Source organism: Drosophila willistoni, unplaced genomic scaffold, assembly GCF_018902025.1.
Source record: "Drosophila willistoni isolate 14030-0811.24 unplaced genomic scaffold, UCI_dwil_1.1 Seg93, whole genome shotgun sequence".
NCBI classification, from domain to species: domain Eukaryota; kingdom Metazoa; phylum Arthropoda; class Insecta; order Diptera; family Drosophilidae; genus Drosophila; species Drosophila willistoni.
This window is the reverse complement of record NW_025814782.1, coordinates 1-18,021: the sequence shown is the minus strand read 5'-3', so window position 1 is coordinate 18,021 and position 18,021 is coordinate 1. Positions and strand designations below refer to the sequence as shown.

Here is an 18,021-nt window from a genome sequence, read left to right as displayed (position 1 = left end):
CCCGGCACAAAGAGAGCGCTGAATAGATGTAGTTGTATGTGTGCACTTGCTTGTGTGCGTATGTTGCTTTACACTGCGCAAAATGAAACTTCATCAATCTCTGCATCAAATCAAGAAAACGAGTGCAGCAAATAATACTATGCAAGAAAAAGATAGAGAAACAAAGCAGCGATCAATTTTTTCATGTGTGTTCTCTCAACAAAGCGACATAGATCTGCTTGTGTCGAAATGCTGAGGGAAACTAAATCAACCCTCATCCTCTGTGTGAGGATTTCGGCAGCCGTTCGATTACACGCATACGAGGTGCTGAACGTGTTCGTCCCCCGGGGGATATGAGTGCCGGGCTCTGGTCTATACCTCGTTGTTCACACTCTCTGTGCCTCGTTGCCTCCTCTCTTAGGTTTTTCTCTTGTTGCCTCTTCGTTTTCCTGCTCTTCTCATCACGTCACGCACACTTCTGGGGATGATGCCGCCGTCGGTGTGAATGTTGCTCTCTCGTCTCGTTCGCACACTCTTTGTGCCTCGTTGTTTGCCCACTCAGTATTGTTGCTCTTGTTGCTACCTCGTTCAGCTTCGAACGATAATGTCGTTGTCTCTCTGGTTCGTTGCCGTGTTGCCGTCTCTGTCGCTCTTGTGGATTTCCTTTTTTTTTTTCTTACGGCATGGCGCCAAAAATTTTCAGTGGACGCTCGATGTGCTTTTTTTTTTTTCGTTTGCCAAGAATCTCTGCTGCTGTCTCACTCTCTCTTGTGTACGACTTATTCCAAGAATTGACTGAATTTCACAATTTTTCCCATGGATTTAACGTTTTTTGTACAACAATTTAATGACTGATGTACAATAACGGATCTCAGACTGCAACAATTTGATGATTGATGAATAGTCCTACCGCCAAACGATTCCTGGACGAGCCCCCAAGTTGTGGGATTCAGCTTTTTCCCGGACGAGCCTCGCAAGCTGTGGATTTTCAACCTTCACTAAGTCGAAGAGATTTAATTTGCACACACTGGGTTTTATTTTCATCAGCTTTATTGTACTTTTGTATTACTAGTTCATTATTAGTTTATTAGCTTAGTAGTAAAATTATCAATTACTTCACAATGCTTCTCTTTATTTTTGATTTCACTGCTCACACTTCGAGACGCAACTTTACCGGCTCACTCTATTCGACTGACTCTCTTCGGACTGACTGACAACTCCTCACCATCGTATATCGTTTTTAATCGATATTACATCGATACCCGTTCTCACTCGAAATCACCTCTACCATACCGCGATCCTACATGTATAAAGAGAGTATTACCTCTCAAGTCAAGTCACTTGTACCACTAACCATAGAACACATAGATGGGACAAACTCATGATTCTTTGATTGCAAACGCTAGCCTAGTCATGGAACCCAGAGAACTTCGGGAAAACCCGAACGCTCGTACTCTCTTTTTTCTATTTTATAATTTTGTTTTTATTTTTTTGTTGATTTTTTTGTTTCTTTATTTTTTGTTTTTTTTTTTCTTTTTTACTCTATTTTTATTAAAAAATATAAAAAACCTAATTGGTCGGGTCTCGAAATGGGAATCGAACCAGGGACATTCCCCAAGACACATCACGAAGCGAACAGTCTATCCTTACAGCCACCGGGATACATACGAAGCAGATGGCAATACTTCTTGATATTCTTTCCACGGGGGCATATTCTATTCGCATTGCCGCTGTTTTGTCGAAAATTAAAAATTTTGGTCGAGCGAGCTATTGAAATGCGATGTTGTACAACTTCACGTCACACACACACTTCGAAGCCTGAGCATGTACCGACTAGTGTACACATACATAGACAGAACGAAATCACAAGCGACATAGGCCTGCCTTCGTCGTTCTGTAGTCTGTGCTAGACTGAATTATTTTCGTAGCTGCTTGGCCCTCTCCCCACGTTACGCTCTCATTGAGAGTACGAGCGTTCGGGTTTTCCCGAAGTTCTCTGGGGTTCCATGACTAGGCTAGCGTTTGCAATCAAAAAATCATGAGTTTGTCCCATCTATGTGTTCTATGGTTAGTGCTTGTACCTTGCGTAATTAGTTAAACTTCCAAATCATAGAAACATTTCATAAATTGCAGACTAATGTGGCCGACATGGCCAAGTTTCAAGGATAGTTGCAGGTTGTGCATTAATTAGTGAAGTGCTTTATAATGTGGTCAATGCCTCGCACAGCAGAGATTTTGGTTTAAATGAAGGATGCCAAACATTTAGTTGAGATTCATAAGTGTTCTAAGTTCTTCTACACTTATTAATTTCTAAGAATCAATATCACTGGTATGTATTTAAATGGCACTTAATACTACTTGTTGCTGTTGCTAATTATTTTTTTATTCGACTTCATTAGTTTGCAGAAACTAAGTTAGTTGTGGTTAAAACAATGATGACTGGCACCTGGCACGGGCCACTGCCACATTAATCTACTTAATCCGTAATTCAGATAACTGAATATTTAAGCTCCAGCACAGAAAAAGAAACGACTGAATTCTAATCGTTGAATGAATTTATTTGCTTGCCTTTACTTTTCTCCCTCACCTTTTTCGCATTGAAGTTAACTACAGTCAGTGGCCCTGTGGTCAACCACTTGAATCTGTCCCACACAAACCGCTGGCAGCATGAACCTTTCTTATACCCCACACTCCCACCTTTTCGCTTCTTGGTAAACTTGCTCAGTTTGTTGTGTGATTTAATCAAAGTTTGCAGTAGGAGCCAAATCTTGTCCTAGCTAGCGAGTTGTGCATTTGCCTGGCACACCCGCACCCGGACTTGCAGTTGTGGCTAAAAAGGGAAAAGGGAAAGGGAATGAGAGTTTGTAGATGTTGTGAATTTACTTTGCAATTTTTTCCACACGGATATTTGCGTAGCTGTACCTGCAGTTAGCCGCAGCCCTCCTGTCCGCATCTCAGCTTTTTGTGTGTGTGTGTGTGCAACAGTGTCACACTTCAATGCCTTCAACCCACCACTCCCTTCATCGGTGCCATCTGCTGGGGATGCCGCTTTAAGTTTTACAAGTTTAATTTTTGTTTTTATAAATTTACAGTATCTAATAACTAATTTGAATATATTTACTAATTGAAATGAATAAAACAGGTGGTATGTTCTTTATTTAATAAACTTTTTAACATTTAAGTGAATACATATGTGTATACAGTATATGCATGTATACATATGTATGTATGTATGAATGTATTTGTCTGGCGTGGCAGACAGCGTGGCGTCGCTCAGCAATTTAACACATGTTTTGCGATTTCTTCTCTTTTTTTATTACAGCTCAACCCAAGGTAATCTAAAATATGTATGTAAGTATTTACTCATATTTAAAATTCATACATTAACTTCTTACAGCAAAGACGTCCAACTGGGACACTTCAAAATGGAAAAGCTGCCGGTAAGTAAAACTTACCTTGAGGTGTAAATAAATGTATTTATTCCTTTATTTATTTTAGCAGATTTAGTTCCCCAACCACCACAAACGTCTGAATCAACTCCAAACTTGACACCACAAGAAAAAAATGTATGTAACTAAATTGTCCAATTAAAAGACTTCAAATTCTTTAAATTATTTTTTCAGATTTCTTCAACGGCTCGCAGGGTAAATGGGGTAAATGTTTCTTAATCTTGAAATAAATTTGTTGTACACAAAATAATCCAATATAATTATGTTTTGTAGAAAAGAATTTTGACGTATTTGGTCCAATAGGATTATATGTGGTTTTCCACGTAATCGACAATTGGTATTTCTTGTTCAATTTGGCGAAATCGCGGAAGTTGTGACCCAACCTGATATGAAAAAATATGAACCACAGCTTCTAATTGATTTTTATATTGGAAATTTAGATGATGGTCCACTTGACAATTGCAAAAGTGAGTGCAATTTTTTCCTTTGTATATCATTTGGTTTAACTGCATATATGTATATATAATTTGAGTTTATTTGATGGAAACTAATGCCTATTAAAGGCAACGACAACTTAAAGACGCTGCTGCTGCCAAAGAGATTATCGAATTTTGAAGCACCTTTTGGCAGACAGCATTAGGACTCAGATTCAGACACGTTGACAATCACGACTTAGACGTCGGCAACACGCCCACACGCTCAATACAAATAAATCAAACAAAGCATCTAAATCTAAATTGTATCGCATTGTGGCACACACACAGCGCAATCCCTCCGCCCCTTTCCACAACTACAAATATGTATTTGATATTGAGAAGCTTACAACGATTTTGTATTTCCTCCAGTAGAGCACATCCATCGAATAAAGGAATCAAGTTGAAGTAGGTGATGAGAGAGACAGTATACCTTCCAATTGGCTACCATGTTAATATCGTATCGATTTCGTGGCAGTTACTACATATGCACTCCTTTTTTTCCTATTTTTTGTTGTATAGTAAACAACCTGCCACAATTTCCCTCTATTGAAAATGGCAACGGATTGCGGTTCTGTCTGCCACAACTGATAAATAAAAAGAGAAATATGCTGACAGCTCTTATTTACAGAGTATTGAATGAATCTAAGTAAAACCCCTCACAATTTTGTTTATATCACTTAAAAAAGCTTTTTCAAAAATTTCATTATTTTAGGGACTAAAGAAAGAAGCTGAGTTAAAATTACTTCCATACATTCACTTTTATTGTAAATTATATAGATATGACTTAAATTCGATATATATAACCAACTTTTGTGATTACTCCATACAATTTCTGTTTTGTTGTGAAAAGTGATTCCTTTTGTTAAATTTTCTGATGCTTTTTGCAAGCACAGTCTTATCTCTACTTATGAAATTATTAACCTTATCGATTATTTATATTCACCTCATTTTATACTGAAAACTTTGCTGATTACAGGGAAAATGCACAAAAATTATGAATCAATTTTCCACTCAACTTTTCCACTTTGCGCTAAAGCGAACTTGCATAAGTAGGCACTAAAGCGCAAAATGGCAAATAAGAGAGGATTTTTGTTTTTGTTGTTTTTTAGTTTTGAAGTACAGAGAAAATATAGTGAATTTATCTAAAGGAAAGTTTACATAATTCATGCAAAATGGATGAAAGTGAAAAAATATTGCTTACCAAAAGAACTTTTCAAATTGATATATTAATACATTTTGTTGTAAATTTTAAAAGGCAAAGACCCTTTTACTTTATTTTTAAATTTCATATTTTTCTAGTGTATCACAATATCAAAGATTTTAAATGACACTCAGATTTTTCAATGTAGTACCTGCGTTCAGGGTAGTTAGTCAATTCGTTTTTAGTATTCAATAGGATTCAGTTCGTGTAGGTTTCACTAGTTGTACAAAAAAAACACAGATTCAAAAAAGGCATACATTTTTTTTTTTTATTTTTATTTTCTACGGCTTTTACACATCATGGACTTCCCGGAATTCATCAAAACCAAATTTATCTACATCCAAATTATTTAAACAGTTCGGCTAGTGCTTTCGGTTCTATGGGCGACATATATAGGTTCGAGGATGGCAGCGGAGATGCGCGTGGTCCATTGTTATTGGGCAGAAGCAGCTACTGTGGATTCGGCAGAGTTCAAGGTCAAGGGCTAGACCAGAACGAAACTGAAGGCGGCGTTGGTAGACATCGTGACGTGGGTAGACGCCACAGTGTGACCACAATGGTAACGGCCACAACCATGGCGGCATCTTCAACCATGATATTGAGCTCGAGGTCAAGTCGTTTCGGGTTAGCCGAAATGAACAGAAATGTGGTTCAGTCATCGATGGATATTGGTGAACAGCGACAACAACAATATCATCGACAACAGACTGGCATATCCATGAGCTTCAGTATGTTATTGGCCAGGAGTTTGACAGAGGAACCGACAAGTATGAATCCAAATATATTACCGTCCGTTCATTATGCTCGGGCAAGAACGATTCGAACTGGAACCAGAGACGATCTTTGTGCTGGGCATGCGTCTGAGTGTGACGAAAAATGATATTCTCATGTTCTTTAGTTCCGTGGGAATGATCGCTGTCGACCATGCGAGTAAACCAAGGATTTTTGTGTACAAAAATAAGCAAAATGGACGATCAAAGGGTGAGGCGACCATTACATATATAAGTCCGTTCATGGCGGAAATGGCCATTAGATGCCTGAATGGCAGCAAATTTAAGGACGAAACTATAACGGTTTTACCGGCATATCTATCAACGCGCAAGGGTCGTGGCATCCGCTATAGATATCCTCGAGTGTTCGCTCCATCGAACAATCGGGAACACCAACAGGATCGGCAGCAGCAGAATCGTCAACGTCGACCCCGTAAATGGAGACCGGCTCGTGACGATAGGTATTGCATGTCCTGCCGCAACAGCAATTTTGTTTGGCGCTCCAATTGCAATCGTTGCAAGGCCAGCAAATCTGAGTATGCAGCCGAACCCCTTTTCAGTGGTTCACCATCTTTCATGATGGCTCGCCGTTGGCGCATTCATAAGACCGACTGGGAATGCTGCTACTGTTTCAATAAGAATTTCTGGTATCGTCAGAGATGTAATCGCTGTCATGCTCCCAAGGCTGTTGATACGCCAAAACCAGTCACCCTACCCCGATCGGACAAATGGGAATTGAAGCTTGGCAGTGATTTGGGAGGGTCCAATACACTGAGTGTATTCAAAATTTACAAGTGTTATATGCAAGTCATAGTTATCAAGTATCAATGCAGATGGGCAACGGTTTGGCGTTCTCACAGGCAAGCCAAATCCGTATGCATCATGAATGGAAAGAATATCCAAATTCTTTGTGAAGTGAATCCATTTACAATAAATGATTTCATATATTCACACACTAATAACTTTCCAAACAGAATAAATGTATAAAGAGAGTATTACCTCTCAAGTCAAGTAACTTGTACCTTGTGTAATTATTTAACTTCCAAATCATAGAAACATTTCATAAATTGCAGACTAATGTGGCCGACATGGCTAAGTTTGACGGATAGTTGCAGGTTGTGCATTAATTAGTGAAGTGAAAGTGCTTTATAATGTGGTCAATGCCTCGCACAGCAGAGATTTTGGCTTAAATGAAGGATGCCAAACATTTAGTAAAGATTCATAAGTGTTATAAGTTCTACACTTATTAATTTCTAAGAATCAAAATCACTTTGGTATGTATTTAAATGGCACTTAATACTAGTTGTTGCTGTTGCTAATTATTTTTTTATTCGACTTCATTAGTTTGCAGATACTAAGTTAGTTGTGGTTAAAACAATGTTGACTGGCACCTGGCACGGGCCACTGCCACATTAATCTACTTAATCCGTAATTCAGATAACTGAATATTTAAGCTCCAGCACAGAAAAAGAAACGACTCTGAATTCTAATCGTTGAATGAATTTATTTACTTGCCTTTACTTTTCTCCCTCACCTTTTTCGCATTGAAGTTAACTGCAGTCAGTGGCCCTGTGGTCAACCACTTGAATCTGTCCCACACAAACCGCTGGCAGCATGAACCTTTCTTATACCCCACACTCCCCCTTTTCGCTTCTTGGTAAACTTGCTCAGTTTGTTGTGTGATTTAATCAAAGTTTGCAGTAGGAGTTAAATTTTGCCCTAGCTAGCGAGTTGTGCATTTGCCTGGCACACCCGCACCCGTACTTGCAGTTGTGGCTAAAAAGGGAAAGGGAAAAGGAATGAGAGTTTGTAGCTGTTGTGAATTTATTTTGCACTTTCATCCACACGGCCGAAGTTGGCAGCTGCTGCTGGATGGACTTGGTCTTGAAAGTCGGCTCTTGTTCTCGCCTGCAGTTAGCCGCAGCCCTCCTGTCCGCATCTCAGCTTTTTGTGTGTGTGTGTTTGTGCAACAGTGTCACACTTCAATGCCTACAACCCACCACTCCCTTTATCGGTGCCATCAACTGCGCTCCATGGCCGATTCCAGGACCAGGACGAAGGTCTTTCGTCTATACCAAAGTGTAACAGAAGAAAGCCAGGTCAACAATCCAGGTAGAAAGGGAGGCACAGGCACCGGCAAGACAACAAAAAGCAGCAACAAAATGCGAAAGTAAAGCGAAAATCAACTTAACTGAATTGAATGAAAGAGTTTTAAACTGCGGGTGCCTTAAACTCTGAATGCGGTTCAGTTCAATATCTTCCTGTCCAACAATGAGAACAAACCAAAGCGGGGGGGGAGATGGGAATGCGATGCATTCATGGGTGTCGCAAAGGAACTGGGGTCTGAAGACTTGGACTAAATAACTTGTTTTCTGATACCAAAGTTGAGGTATATTTTAATGGAACCTTTTAGAAATTCCGTTTTGTTGATTATTTTTACAAATTTAAAGGCTAAAATTAATATATCTATCGTTATTATACCCTTGCAGAGGGTATTATAAAATTGGTCTGATGATTGTAACGCACAGAAGGAGACGTTTCCGACCCCATAAAGTATATACATGTTTGATCAGCATGAGAAGCTGAGTTGATATAGCCATGTCTGTCTGTCCGTCTGTCCGTCCGTCCGTCCGTCCGTCTGTGCGTATGCGTTTTACTCAGCCGTCTTAAGAGCTATCGGGCTGAAATTTGATTTGGGTGTTTTTTATTACCCGGGAAAAATAAAGTATGAAAACCATCAGGATCGGACCACTATATCATACAGCTCTAGAAGAACTAGAAGAAACATTTTTATAAAAATTGGAGTATGCTATGAAATTTACATATGTAATATAAAACCCCAGATCCCAAAATTTGAATGTGATCGGATAAATATAACACAAGTTACAGTCAATATATATATATATATAATCGGCTCTACTCCCAGCTCTGCCGGCAGCGCTGCTTGCTGTCTACTACGTCTTTCTGTCATCAACAGAGTACATGGATGCACACACAGACGCAACGCTACATAAACTGTATGTGTATGCATGCGTTGCTTTGCTTTGGGAATGAGGGAAGAAGAACAAATTGTGAAATAGAGAGGAAAATTGTTTCGCATATTGATGAATTGAGTTGCAGAAAACAAACATGTAAAATTATTATTACCAAGGACTGCAAGGGTATATAAACTTCGGCATAGCCGATGTTAGCTTCTTAGATATTTTTTTCATTAACAAGTGCCATAACAATTATTGAACAAATTCTCTTTTTAATCTTCTTTAGCTATTACTGAAGGTCCATTGGTTAGCTGTCCTAGCACTCCTAGCAGTGTTACTCCTAGAAAGCCTGTAGGTCGTAAAAACCATTCAGAATATCAAGTCTCAGAGATGGAACTTAAGTTCAAATCAAATATGTATTTGACCCCAGAAATGTGTCAACAGTTGGCTGAGAAATTGCAGCTAACTGATCGTCAGGTAAGTTTAACTATAAGCATCAAAACAATGCATATATAAGGTAGTAATTGAATGTTTCATTTGTTGCAGCTCAAGGCCTGGTTTTCAAACCGTCGTACAAAGGTTGGAAAACTTTCCATGGCTCAGGAAGGACCCATAAAATAGGATGCGTTTCAAATCTCCGACAACGCCCGTGGCTAAAAATGGCCGAGCATATAAGATGCAGGTCAGAAATCAGTTGGGGGCCATTTGAAACTCCGGTTTGCCTTCAAATTCAACAAATACATACATATATAGTTTTACATGATTTATCTTTGGTTCCATTGCCATTTGATGTCGTTCACATTCAATTACCACACAACTTTTCACATTGATCAAGAACCATTTAATTATCACGAATTATGCATCCTTAAAATGAAAGAATAATTTCCATTGAAATAATATTAATCGCATTAAGTGTACGCCACTTTAACGGATTTGCCAATTAATTGCAGGTTCTTTAGCTTTTGCATTCTCTTTCTGCTTATAAGAATGCAACCGAACATCAAATTTCTGCGAGGCATAAGTATTTTGACGAAATCATGTTGCACATGTGATTTCAGTTTTGAGCGCGTTTGAACCAAAAGTCGTATGAATTTATATTTAATAAATATTTAAGATACTGAAAAAATAAAAATTTAGAAAGGCATATTGTAAACCATGGGTAAAAAGGCTGAATTAAGTTTGGAGGTTAGATCGGCAATGGTGGCTAAGTTTCACGCCGGAAAAAAAATAGTGGACATTGCCAAAGAATACCAGGTGTCTCGACAAACGGTGCAATACCAAATAAATAAGGACAAAAAGTATAACTCGTTGAAAATTTATTTACAATTAACTGGATTCTGGTGAACCTAAGATGACATCCTTTGAGGAGCGTCGTAAGTTATTTGATTTGGCCGAATTCACAATTTGCAAGGGTCGCAAATTAGGCGATTCTTTTTATCATTCCGACGTTGATATTGATGTCTTGTTGGCAAATAGCCGTCAACGTTTGGGCGGCTCAGCTGGTAATTATTCCAACTTTACCCTTACGTCAAATAAATCGCAATCGCTACGTCATTTTAAAGAGATGGAAGCCTTTTGTTTGGCTCGAAATATTCGCCTTAACCAAGGCCTTGAATTTGGTATGGCCAAAAAGTTTTAACAAGCCAAGTTTGACTTGGTCGAGTTTCATTTATAAATATATATACACATCAATACATAACTTCATACATAAGAAACAAGTTAATATAAACGAAAAAGTATACAAAAAAAAGAAAACAAAATAAAATATTGCTTTAAAAATTGATAATTGAGCATGACTTCTTTATTCCATAGACTTTGCATGTGTGTCCCAAGTATGGTATGGGCTTTTTTTCTAGAATTTCTGTGTCAAAAAGTACTTATTCCATATCCCCTTACCCCCTCCTTTTGTTTGTATAACATCTGTGGTTGAAATATGTAAGGGAAAAAAACAATAACATCAACATCAACGCCTTTTCGTTTTTCCGCCTTTTTGTGCTTTTTTCAGCCAGGACAATTCGCAGACATTTCTTTCACTAAAATCCACTCAACTTCACTCACATACACACACACACCCAAGCATATATATACGCATACAAACATATACACACAATGACGAAGTATTCTGCGACAGTTCATTGTACTCTTCTGTTTTTATACTCTTGCAAAAGAGAGTTTATTAATTTTGGGGGCGGAAGAATCTTCATCTTTATATAGTTTTCTTATTTTTCATAACTCTCTTCTGGTCTATATAGTTTTAATGACTCTATTATATATCGCCAATAGAGAGGTGCCGGATTTAATGAATGCCACTTTGTTTGTTATATATTTAAGCTACATATGTGTGCATTTCTAGTTCTAGTGTTACAAAAATAAAGGAACGATATAAGTTTTTAATTTTAATCAAATAAGCAGGTAATAATTTACAAATTTATTGGTCACTGCCAAAATCTGATGTCCTGTTCTTTTGCTTTAAGTAATATTGAATTTCGTTTGAAAATAGTTTTAGGTAAATATCATAAGCAACACTAAAACGCCTAACTTGATTCTCAAGATCTTTATACTTTATTATAATGACTTCAAGAAGTTTGCTTTAATTTTAGTCATGGAAATGGAAATTAAATCGTGTGGTTACTTATACTCTTAACTTTTGATAATTTATTCACTAATGCATTTATATGTAAGTCCCTAATTTTTAGCATGACCCAGTTCAACTTTAAACCAAGCCCAGTGATATACCTACAACTGATCTGAGCTAAGCCTTGTAGACAATCTTCTAGTTTACATCGATTATTGACATTCTGCAGAAATTTCAATCGGTATTGTTCCAGAATGGAAAACCACCAAGATCATTTGGCGCTTTACCTCTTGGACGATAGTCAACACTTCAGGCGAGAAAATGAGTCATGCTTTTAACCAACTTTTTAGGCCTAAACCTTTTGGTAAAGCAATAAAAAGTTTAGAATAACTATACAATGGCCTGATGGCAACTTATTTTGTTATTTAAACGAATCATAAAAAAAAACAATATATGTATTGTGAAAATAGTTAGAATATAGTTTAGTCGGTGCCTTTTAATTTTACCATTTATAGTTAAGGAAACTCGCGACTTTTGCATTTTGTTGTATGCACTTTTCCACACACATTGAAATAATAGTTTTGAGGGAGCCCTGTGAAATGTTGAAATGTTTGGCCATAAATTATATGACTATATGGCCCAGCAATGGTGTTAGTGGAGAGTTAAGATATGAGGCTTAGATTATCATCACATGATGACTAGCCGGCGAGGCTGTAAATGTGTGTGTATATATGTGTGTTGTTATTCTGCATGAACCTCCATTTCCCTATTTCGCTGCATTAGAACCGAAAAATGTTTCGCCACAAACCACCAAAAGATGGTAGGTCCTAGATATGTCCTGTCCTTTCGTTTCCGCTGCTGCTGCACTGACAGCTGCTCGTGTTTTTTGGTCATCACATTTGCGCAATTTTCAGCTTTTGTGTGGTCATGATTCACCAGAATTAATTGTCGCATTCGAGTTGAATCTGTTTGTGTGTGTGTATCCTTTAGTTAGCCATTTTAATATAGAGCACAATAAAAAGTGTCAATCCCTTCAGTCTCTGGGGTGCTGTCTTAATATTGAATGTGTTGGCAGTTTTCACAAAAGTCCTTAAAGCAGATTTTTGGCTAGAAGAACTTCAAATAGCAAATTATGCAAAACATAATAATAAAATTTCATAAAAAATGTCCAACTTGAGGGTAGGGGGAAGAGAATTTCCTTGATTGTCTCAATGTGAAAACATTTTATGCTAATTTCGAGTTAAAAGGGAGAGAGAGAGTGAGAGTCTTGTAGCGATTTGGGTCTACGACCTGCAGCAATTGTTTTGGGTTAGGCAACAAGAAATTAGTTTGGCATATCAAAAAAGGGTTCTTTCACCATCTTTATCAGGTATTTGTTTATACAGCTGCATTCTTTTTTTAGTTGAGGACTAATTTTATTACATTTTGCCTTTGCTTTAAGCCAACGGCAATGTCAGTTCTTTTTCGGGCCCTCTTTCACTTTTGGATTGTTGATGCTATTAATACGAAATGGCTTTTAAAATAGGCAAATAAGTACTTTGTAATTCTTTTTTTTTTTTTGGTTTAAGGGAGGCGCCAGCCTGTGGTGGGCGTAACTGACTTGCCGCCCATTTGGCAGACACTCGTAAAAATAAGTCAAGAGACTAGCGAATTTGGTCTCTTTTATTCAATATTCTTCTATCTCTCTCTCACTCTCATTCTGTCTCTGTGATAACGATGCCATTCAAATGCTAAACAAAAAAGGCGGCAAAAAGTTGAAAAATCTTTGTTTTGTTTTATTTATTATACGTATTTGGTTGCTGTTGTTGTTGTTGTTGCAGCTGTTTTCGATTATAAAATGAAAAGAATGTAGACAAAACTTTGGCCCCGTTTTGAAAGTTGCACAAGCTATGCAGACAGAGACACGCCCTCAGCGATTCCGACAATTGGGTTAGAAATGGGCAAGAAATGGGAGTTAAATATGTACAGTGAAATCTTGGGTATAAGCCGGTTCATGTTTATTTTTAGTTCCATATCATATCTTCAACGATAAAACTAGTTGCGAATTACAACTAAATGAAGCCAAAAACAGATTGGCAAAGCTTACAACTATTTTTGTTTTCATTTTGTAACTACAGTCGTAATTTTTGACTGGCTAATACTTAGGGTTTAATGAAAATTTAAAAAACATAGAAATAATTTGTATAATGGAGAATAAGGTTCAATATTTTTGACAGATTTTGCCGCTGCAGCGGCGCTTTCGACAGCAACGGTGGGACCAATGTAGTTAGAAAATCTAGCTAAAATGTTATGCTCAATTTACTGACCAATTTAATTGGAAATATTTCAAGAACTTGAGACTATTACATTTCTACCACAGAGCAAGAGATTGAAACTCATTTTGGTGCCATTGGTATAATAAAGAAAGATAAGCGTACTATGAAACCAAAGATTTGGTTATATAAGAATAAAGAAACTGGCGCCTCCAAGGGAGAAGCCACTGTCACATATGATGATACTAATGCCGCACAATCGGCCATTGAGTGGTTCGATGGACGTGAATTTAATGGATGCAGCATTAAGGTCTCCTTGGCCCAACGACAAAATAATTGGAATAAAGGAGGCGGTGGTCGTGGTGGCGGCTTCGGTGGTCGTAGCCGTGGTGGAGGCGGCGGTGGAGGTGGAGGCGGTGGCGGTGGCAATCGCTTTGATCGCGGCGGCGGTGGTGGTGGCGGCGGCGGCGGCCGTTTTGACCGTGGTGGCGGCGGCGGAGGAGGAGGCGGCGGCGGAGGCGGCGGTGGCGGCGGAGGCGGCGGTGGCGGCGGAGGCGGCGGTGGCGGCGGCGGTAATTTCCAGCCACGTGATGGTGATTGGAAATGCAACAGCTGCAACAACACCAATTACGCCTGGCGTAACGAGTGTAATCGTTGCAAAACTCCCAGAAGCGGCGATGAAGGTGGCAGCAGCGGCGGCGGCGGAGGCGGCTATGGCGGAGTCGGCGGCGGTGGCAGTTTCGGTGGCATGAATGACCGCGGAAACGATCGTTCTGGTGGCGGAGGATTCCAAAGCAGAGATCGTAACTCAGGTGGAGGCGGCGGCGGTGGCTACTCCCGCTACGGAAATAATAGCGGAGGTGGCGGCGGCGGTGGTGGTCGTGGCCGCGGAGGTGGTGGAGGCGGAGGAGGTGGTGGTGGTGGCCGTCGCGATGGCGGTGGCTCCATGCGTTCCCGACCATATTAAAGGACAACCTGACAACGCATGCAATAATATAATACATCAACACAACAATGAAACATGATTTTTTCATACTTATACTTTACATATTAATTATAGCAAGTACTATTCCTCCTCCTGATCGTCCTGCTCCAATCCTTTTAAATATTTACCAGTCGGAATATGAGAGGCACGAGAAAAGCCGTATTAAAACACGATGACCGGAATCATAACTTCCGCCTGGTTTATTGTAATTAGGTGGAGGCTCATTGTAGTTACCACTTTTATTTGGCATTTGTTGGTAATTTGGTGGAGGAACAGCAAAGTTGTTGTATCCCTGTCCGGCACCACCACCGTAACCGCCACGATCCATGACTAGCTGCTTCTGCCCAATAACAATGGACCACGCGCATCTCCGCTGCCATCCTCGAACCTATATATGTCGCCAAAAGAACCGAAAGCACTAGCCGAACTGTTTAAATAATTTGGATGTAGATAAATTTGGTTTTGATGAATTCCGAAAAATTTTTGCGTGTAGATGGGGTTAGCATACATTATATTAATCGGGAAGTCCATGATGTGTAAAAGCCGTAGAAAATAAAAAAAAAAAAATGTAGGCCTTTTTTGAATGTGTTTTTTTGTACAACTAGTGAAACCTACACGAACTGAATCCTATTGAATACTAAAAACGAATTGACTAACTACCCTGAACGCAGGTACTACATTGAAAAATCTGAGTGACATTTAAAATCTTTGATATTGTGATACACTAGAAAAATATGAAATTTAAAAATAAAGTAAAAGGGTGTTTGCCTTTAAAAATTTACAACAAAATGTATTAATATATCAATTTGAAAAGTTCTTTTGGTAAGCAATATATATATTTGTTCACTTTCATCCATTTTGCATGAATTATGTAAACTTTCCTTTAGATAAATTGACTATATTTTCTCTGTACTTAAAACTAAAAAACAACAAAAACAAAAATCCTCTCTTATTTGCCATTTTGCGCTTTAGTGCCTACTTATGCAAGTTCGCTTTAGCGCAAAGTGGAAAAGTTGAGTGGAAAATTGATTCATAATTTTTGTGCATTTTCCCTGTAATCAGCAAAGTTTTCAGTATAAAATGAGCTGAATATAAATAATCGATAAGGTTAATAATTTCATAAGTAGAGATAAGACTGCTTGGAAAAAACATCAGAAAATTTAACAAAAGGAATCACTTTTCACAACAAAACAGAAATTGTATGGAGTAATCATAAAAGTTGGTTATATATATCGAATTTAAGTCATATCTATATAATTTACAATAAAAGTGAATGTATGGAAGTAATTTTAACTCAGCTTCTTTCTTTAGTCTCTAAAATAATGAAATTTTTGAAAAAGCTTTTTTAAGTGATATAAACAAAATTGTGAGGGGTTTTTACTTAGATTCATTCAACACTCTGTAAATAAGAGCTTTCAGCATATTTCTCTTTTTCTTTATCAGTTGTGGCAGACAGAACCGCAATCCGTTGCCATTTTCAATAGAGGGAAATTGTAGCAGGTTGTTTACTATACAACAAAAAATAGGAAAAAAAGGAGTGCATATGTAGTAACTGCCACGAAATCGATACGATATCAACATGGTAGCCAATTGGAAGGTATACTGTCTCTCTCATCACCTACTTCAACTTGATTCCTTTATTCGATGGATGTGCTCTACTGGAGGATGTGCTCAAATACATATTGTAGTTGTGGAAAGGGGCGGAGGGATTGCTCTGTGTGTGTGCCACAATGCGATACAATTTAGATTTAGATGCTTTGTCTGATTTATTTGTATTGAGCGTGTGGGCGTGTTGCCGACGTCTAAGTCGTGATTGTCAACGTGTCTTAATCTGAGTCCTAATGCTGTCTGCCAAAAGGTGCTTCAAAATTCGATAATCTCTTTGGCAGCAGCAGCGTCTTTAAGTTGTCGTTGCCTTTAATAGGTATTAGTTTCCATCAAATAATTATATATACATATATGCAGTTAAACCAAATGATATACAAAGGAAAAAATTGCACTCGCTTTTGCAATTGTCAGTGGACCATCATCTAAATTTCCAATATAAAAATCAATTAGAAGCTGCATATTTTTTCATATCACGTTGGGTCACAACTTCCTCGATTTTGCCAAATTGAACAAGAAATTCCAATTGTCGATTACGTGGAAAACCACATATAATCCTATCCGCCTTAAGGTTGCGAGTAAATCCATTTTTTTCGACTATTGGACCAAATACGTCAAAATTCTTTTCTACAAAAAATAATTATATTGGATTATTTTGTGTACAACAAATTTATTTCAAGATTAAGAAACATTTACCCCAAGCACTGCGAGCCGTTGAAGAAATCTGAAAAAACAATTTAAAGAATTTGAAGTCTTTTAATTGGACGATTTAGTTACATACATTTTTTTGTGGTGTCAAGTTTGGAGTTGATTCAGACGTTTGTGGTGGTTGGGGAACTAAATCTGCTAAAATAAATAAAGGAATAAATACATTTATTTAAGACACCTCAAGGTAAGTTTTACTTACCGGCAGCTTTTCCATTCTGAAGTGTCCCAGTTGGACGTCTTTGCTGTACGAAGTTAATGTATGAATTTTAAATGTGGCTAAATACTTACATACATATTTTAGATTATCTTGGGTTGAACTGTAATAAAAAAAAAAAGAAGAAATCGCAAAACATGTGTTAAATTGCTGAGCGACGCCACGCTGTCTGCCACGCCAGACAAATACATTCATACATACATACATATGTATACATGCATATACTGTATACACATATGTATTCACTTAAATGTTAAAAAAGTTTATTAAATAAAGAACATACCACCTGTTTTATTCATTTCAATTAGGAAATATATACAAATTAGTTATTATATACTGTAAATTTATAAAACCAAAAATTAAACTTGTAAAAAAAAAATAACTTGTTTAATTCCTTAAAAATATGCAAAGTGCAAGTCTAAAGTGTAAGTGCTGCCCATCAGTTTCAGCTTATGAGAAATTATGGGCAACGCTGAAAATTTGTGGTACGGCAACCTCCGGTAAATAAAGAAGCATCATCATTGGGTTGAGCTGTAATAAAAAAAAAAAGCAATGAGGTGTCACAGGACACCCGGGTAGAGCGAAGCTCTCTAGGAATTCGTCGAGTAAACGATGAACTACAGTCATATACAATAGCAGAAATGAATGAACATGAACAACAAATGAAAGCAATAGTATTTTTCTGATAAAATATAATATATTTCAGCTCATCGCAGTATTACAAAGCTTTATTTACAGTGGCTTTTTTGATAAACATAATTATCAATTTTTATTAAACTTGCACATGACCAAAACATGAAAGCAATAATATTTATTTTCGTTTAAATTT

General features: G+C 37.8%; 2 protein-coding genes and 2 long non-coding RNA genes across 6 annotated transcripts; all 4 read left to right on the top strand.

Moving 5' to 3' along the window:
• The first annotated feature begins 3,406 nt into the window (after positions 1–3,406).
• Positions 3,407–3,632, top strand: LOC124462097. Its single transcript, XR_006955373.1, has 3 exons — positions 3,407–3,419; positions 3,481–3,545; positions 3,603–3,632. It is a non-coding gene; the product is annotated as an uncharacterized LOC124462097 (long non-coding RNA).
• A 1,852-nt stretch (positions 3,633–5,484) lies between these two features.
• Positions 5,485–6,984, top strand: LOC124462095 (transcription initiation factor TFIID subunit 15-like). Its single transcript, XM_047013476.1, has 3 exons — positions 5,485–5,833; positions 5,919–6,652; positions 6,949–6,984. The coding sequence occupies exons 1-3, from the start codon at positions 5,485–5,487 to the stop codon at positions 6,982–6,984; spliced, it is 1,119 nt and encodes a 372-aa protein (XP_046869432.1).
• Positions 6,985–8,202: 1,218 nt separating this feature from the next.
• On the top strand, positions 8,203–9,616 carry LOC124462098. 3 transcript variants are annotated; one of them, XR_006955375.1, is made up of 3 exons: positions 8,203–8,264; positions 9,140–9,330; positions 9,400–9,616. It is a non-coding gene; the product is annotated as an uncharacterized LOC124462098 (long non-coding RNA). The 3 variants fall into 3 exon arrangements; XR_006955374.1 differs by lacking the exon at positions 8,203–8,264 and adding an exon at positions 8,926–9,006; XR_006955376.1 differs by lacking the exon at positions 8,203–8,264 and adding an exon at positions 9,014–9,036.
• Positions 9,617–10,204: 588 nt separating this feature from the next.
• Positions 10,205–14,649, top strand: LOC6637750 (RNA-binding protein cabeza). Its single transcript, XM_047013478.1, has 2 exons — positions 10,205–10,226; positions 13,767–14,649. The coding sequence occupies exons 1-2, from the start codon at positions 10,205–10,207 to the stop codon at positions 14,645–14,647; spliced, it is 903 nt and encodes a 300-aa protein (XP_046869434.1). The 3' UTR covers positions 14,648–14,649.
• The last annotated feature ends 3,372 nt before the right edge of the window (positions 14,650–18,021 follow it).

What these genes read in the sequence shown, in the direction of transcription:
- LOC6637750 (XM_047013478.1), top strand. Translation starts at nt 10,205, where the DNA reads ATGACATCCTTTGAGGAGCGTC. An exon ending in GACATCCTTTGAGGAGCGTC is followed by an intron (nt 10,227 to 13,766) that starts GTAAGTTATTTG and finishes CAAGAACTTGAG; the next exon opens with ACTATTACATTTCTACCACA.
- LOC124462095 (XM_047013476.1), top strand. Translation starts at nt 5,485, where the DNA reads ATGGGCGACATATATAGGTTCGAGGATGGCAGCGGAGATGCGCGTGGT. An exon ending in TGGCATATCCATGAGCTTCA is followed by an intron (nt 5,834 to 5,918) that starts GTATGTTATTGG and finishes TGCTCGGGCAAG; the next exon opens with AACGATTCGAACTGGAACCA. An exon ending in GAGGGTCCAATACACTGAGT is followed by an intron (nt 6,653 to 6,948) that starts GTATTCAAAATT and finishes CATAAATTGCAG; the next exon opens with ACTAATGTGGCCGACATGGC.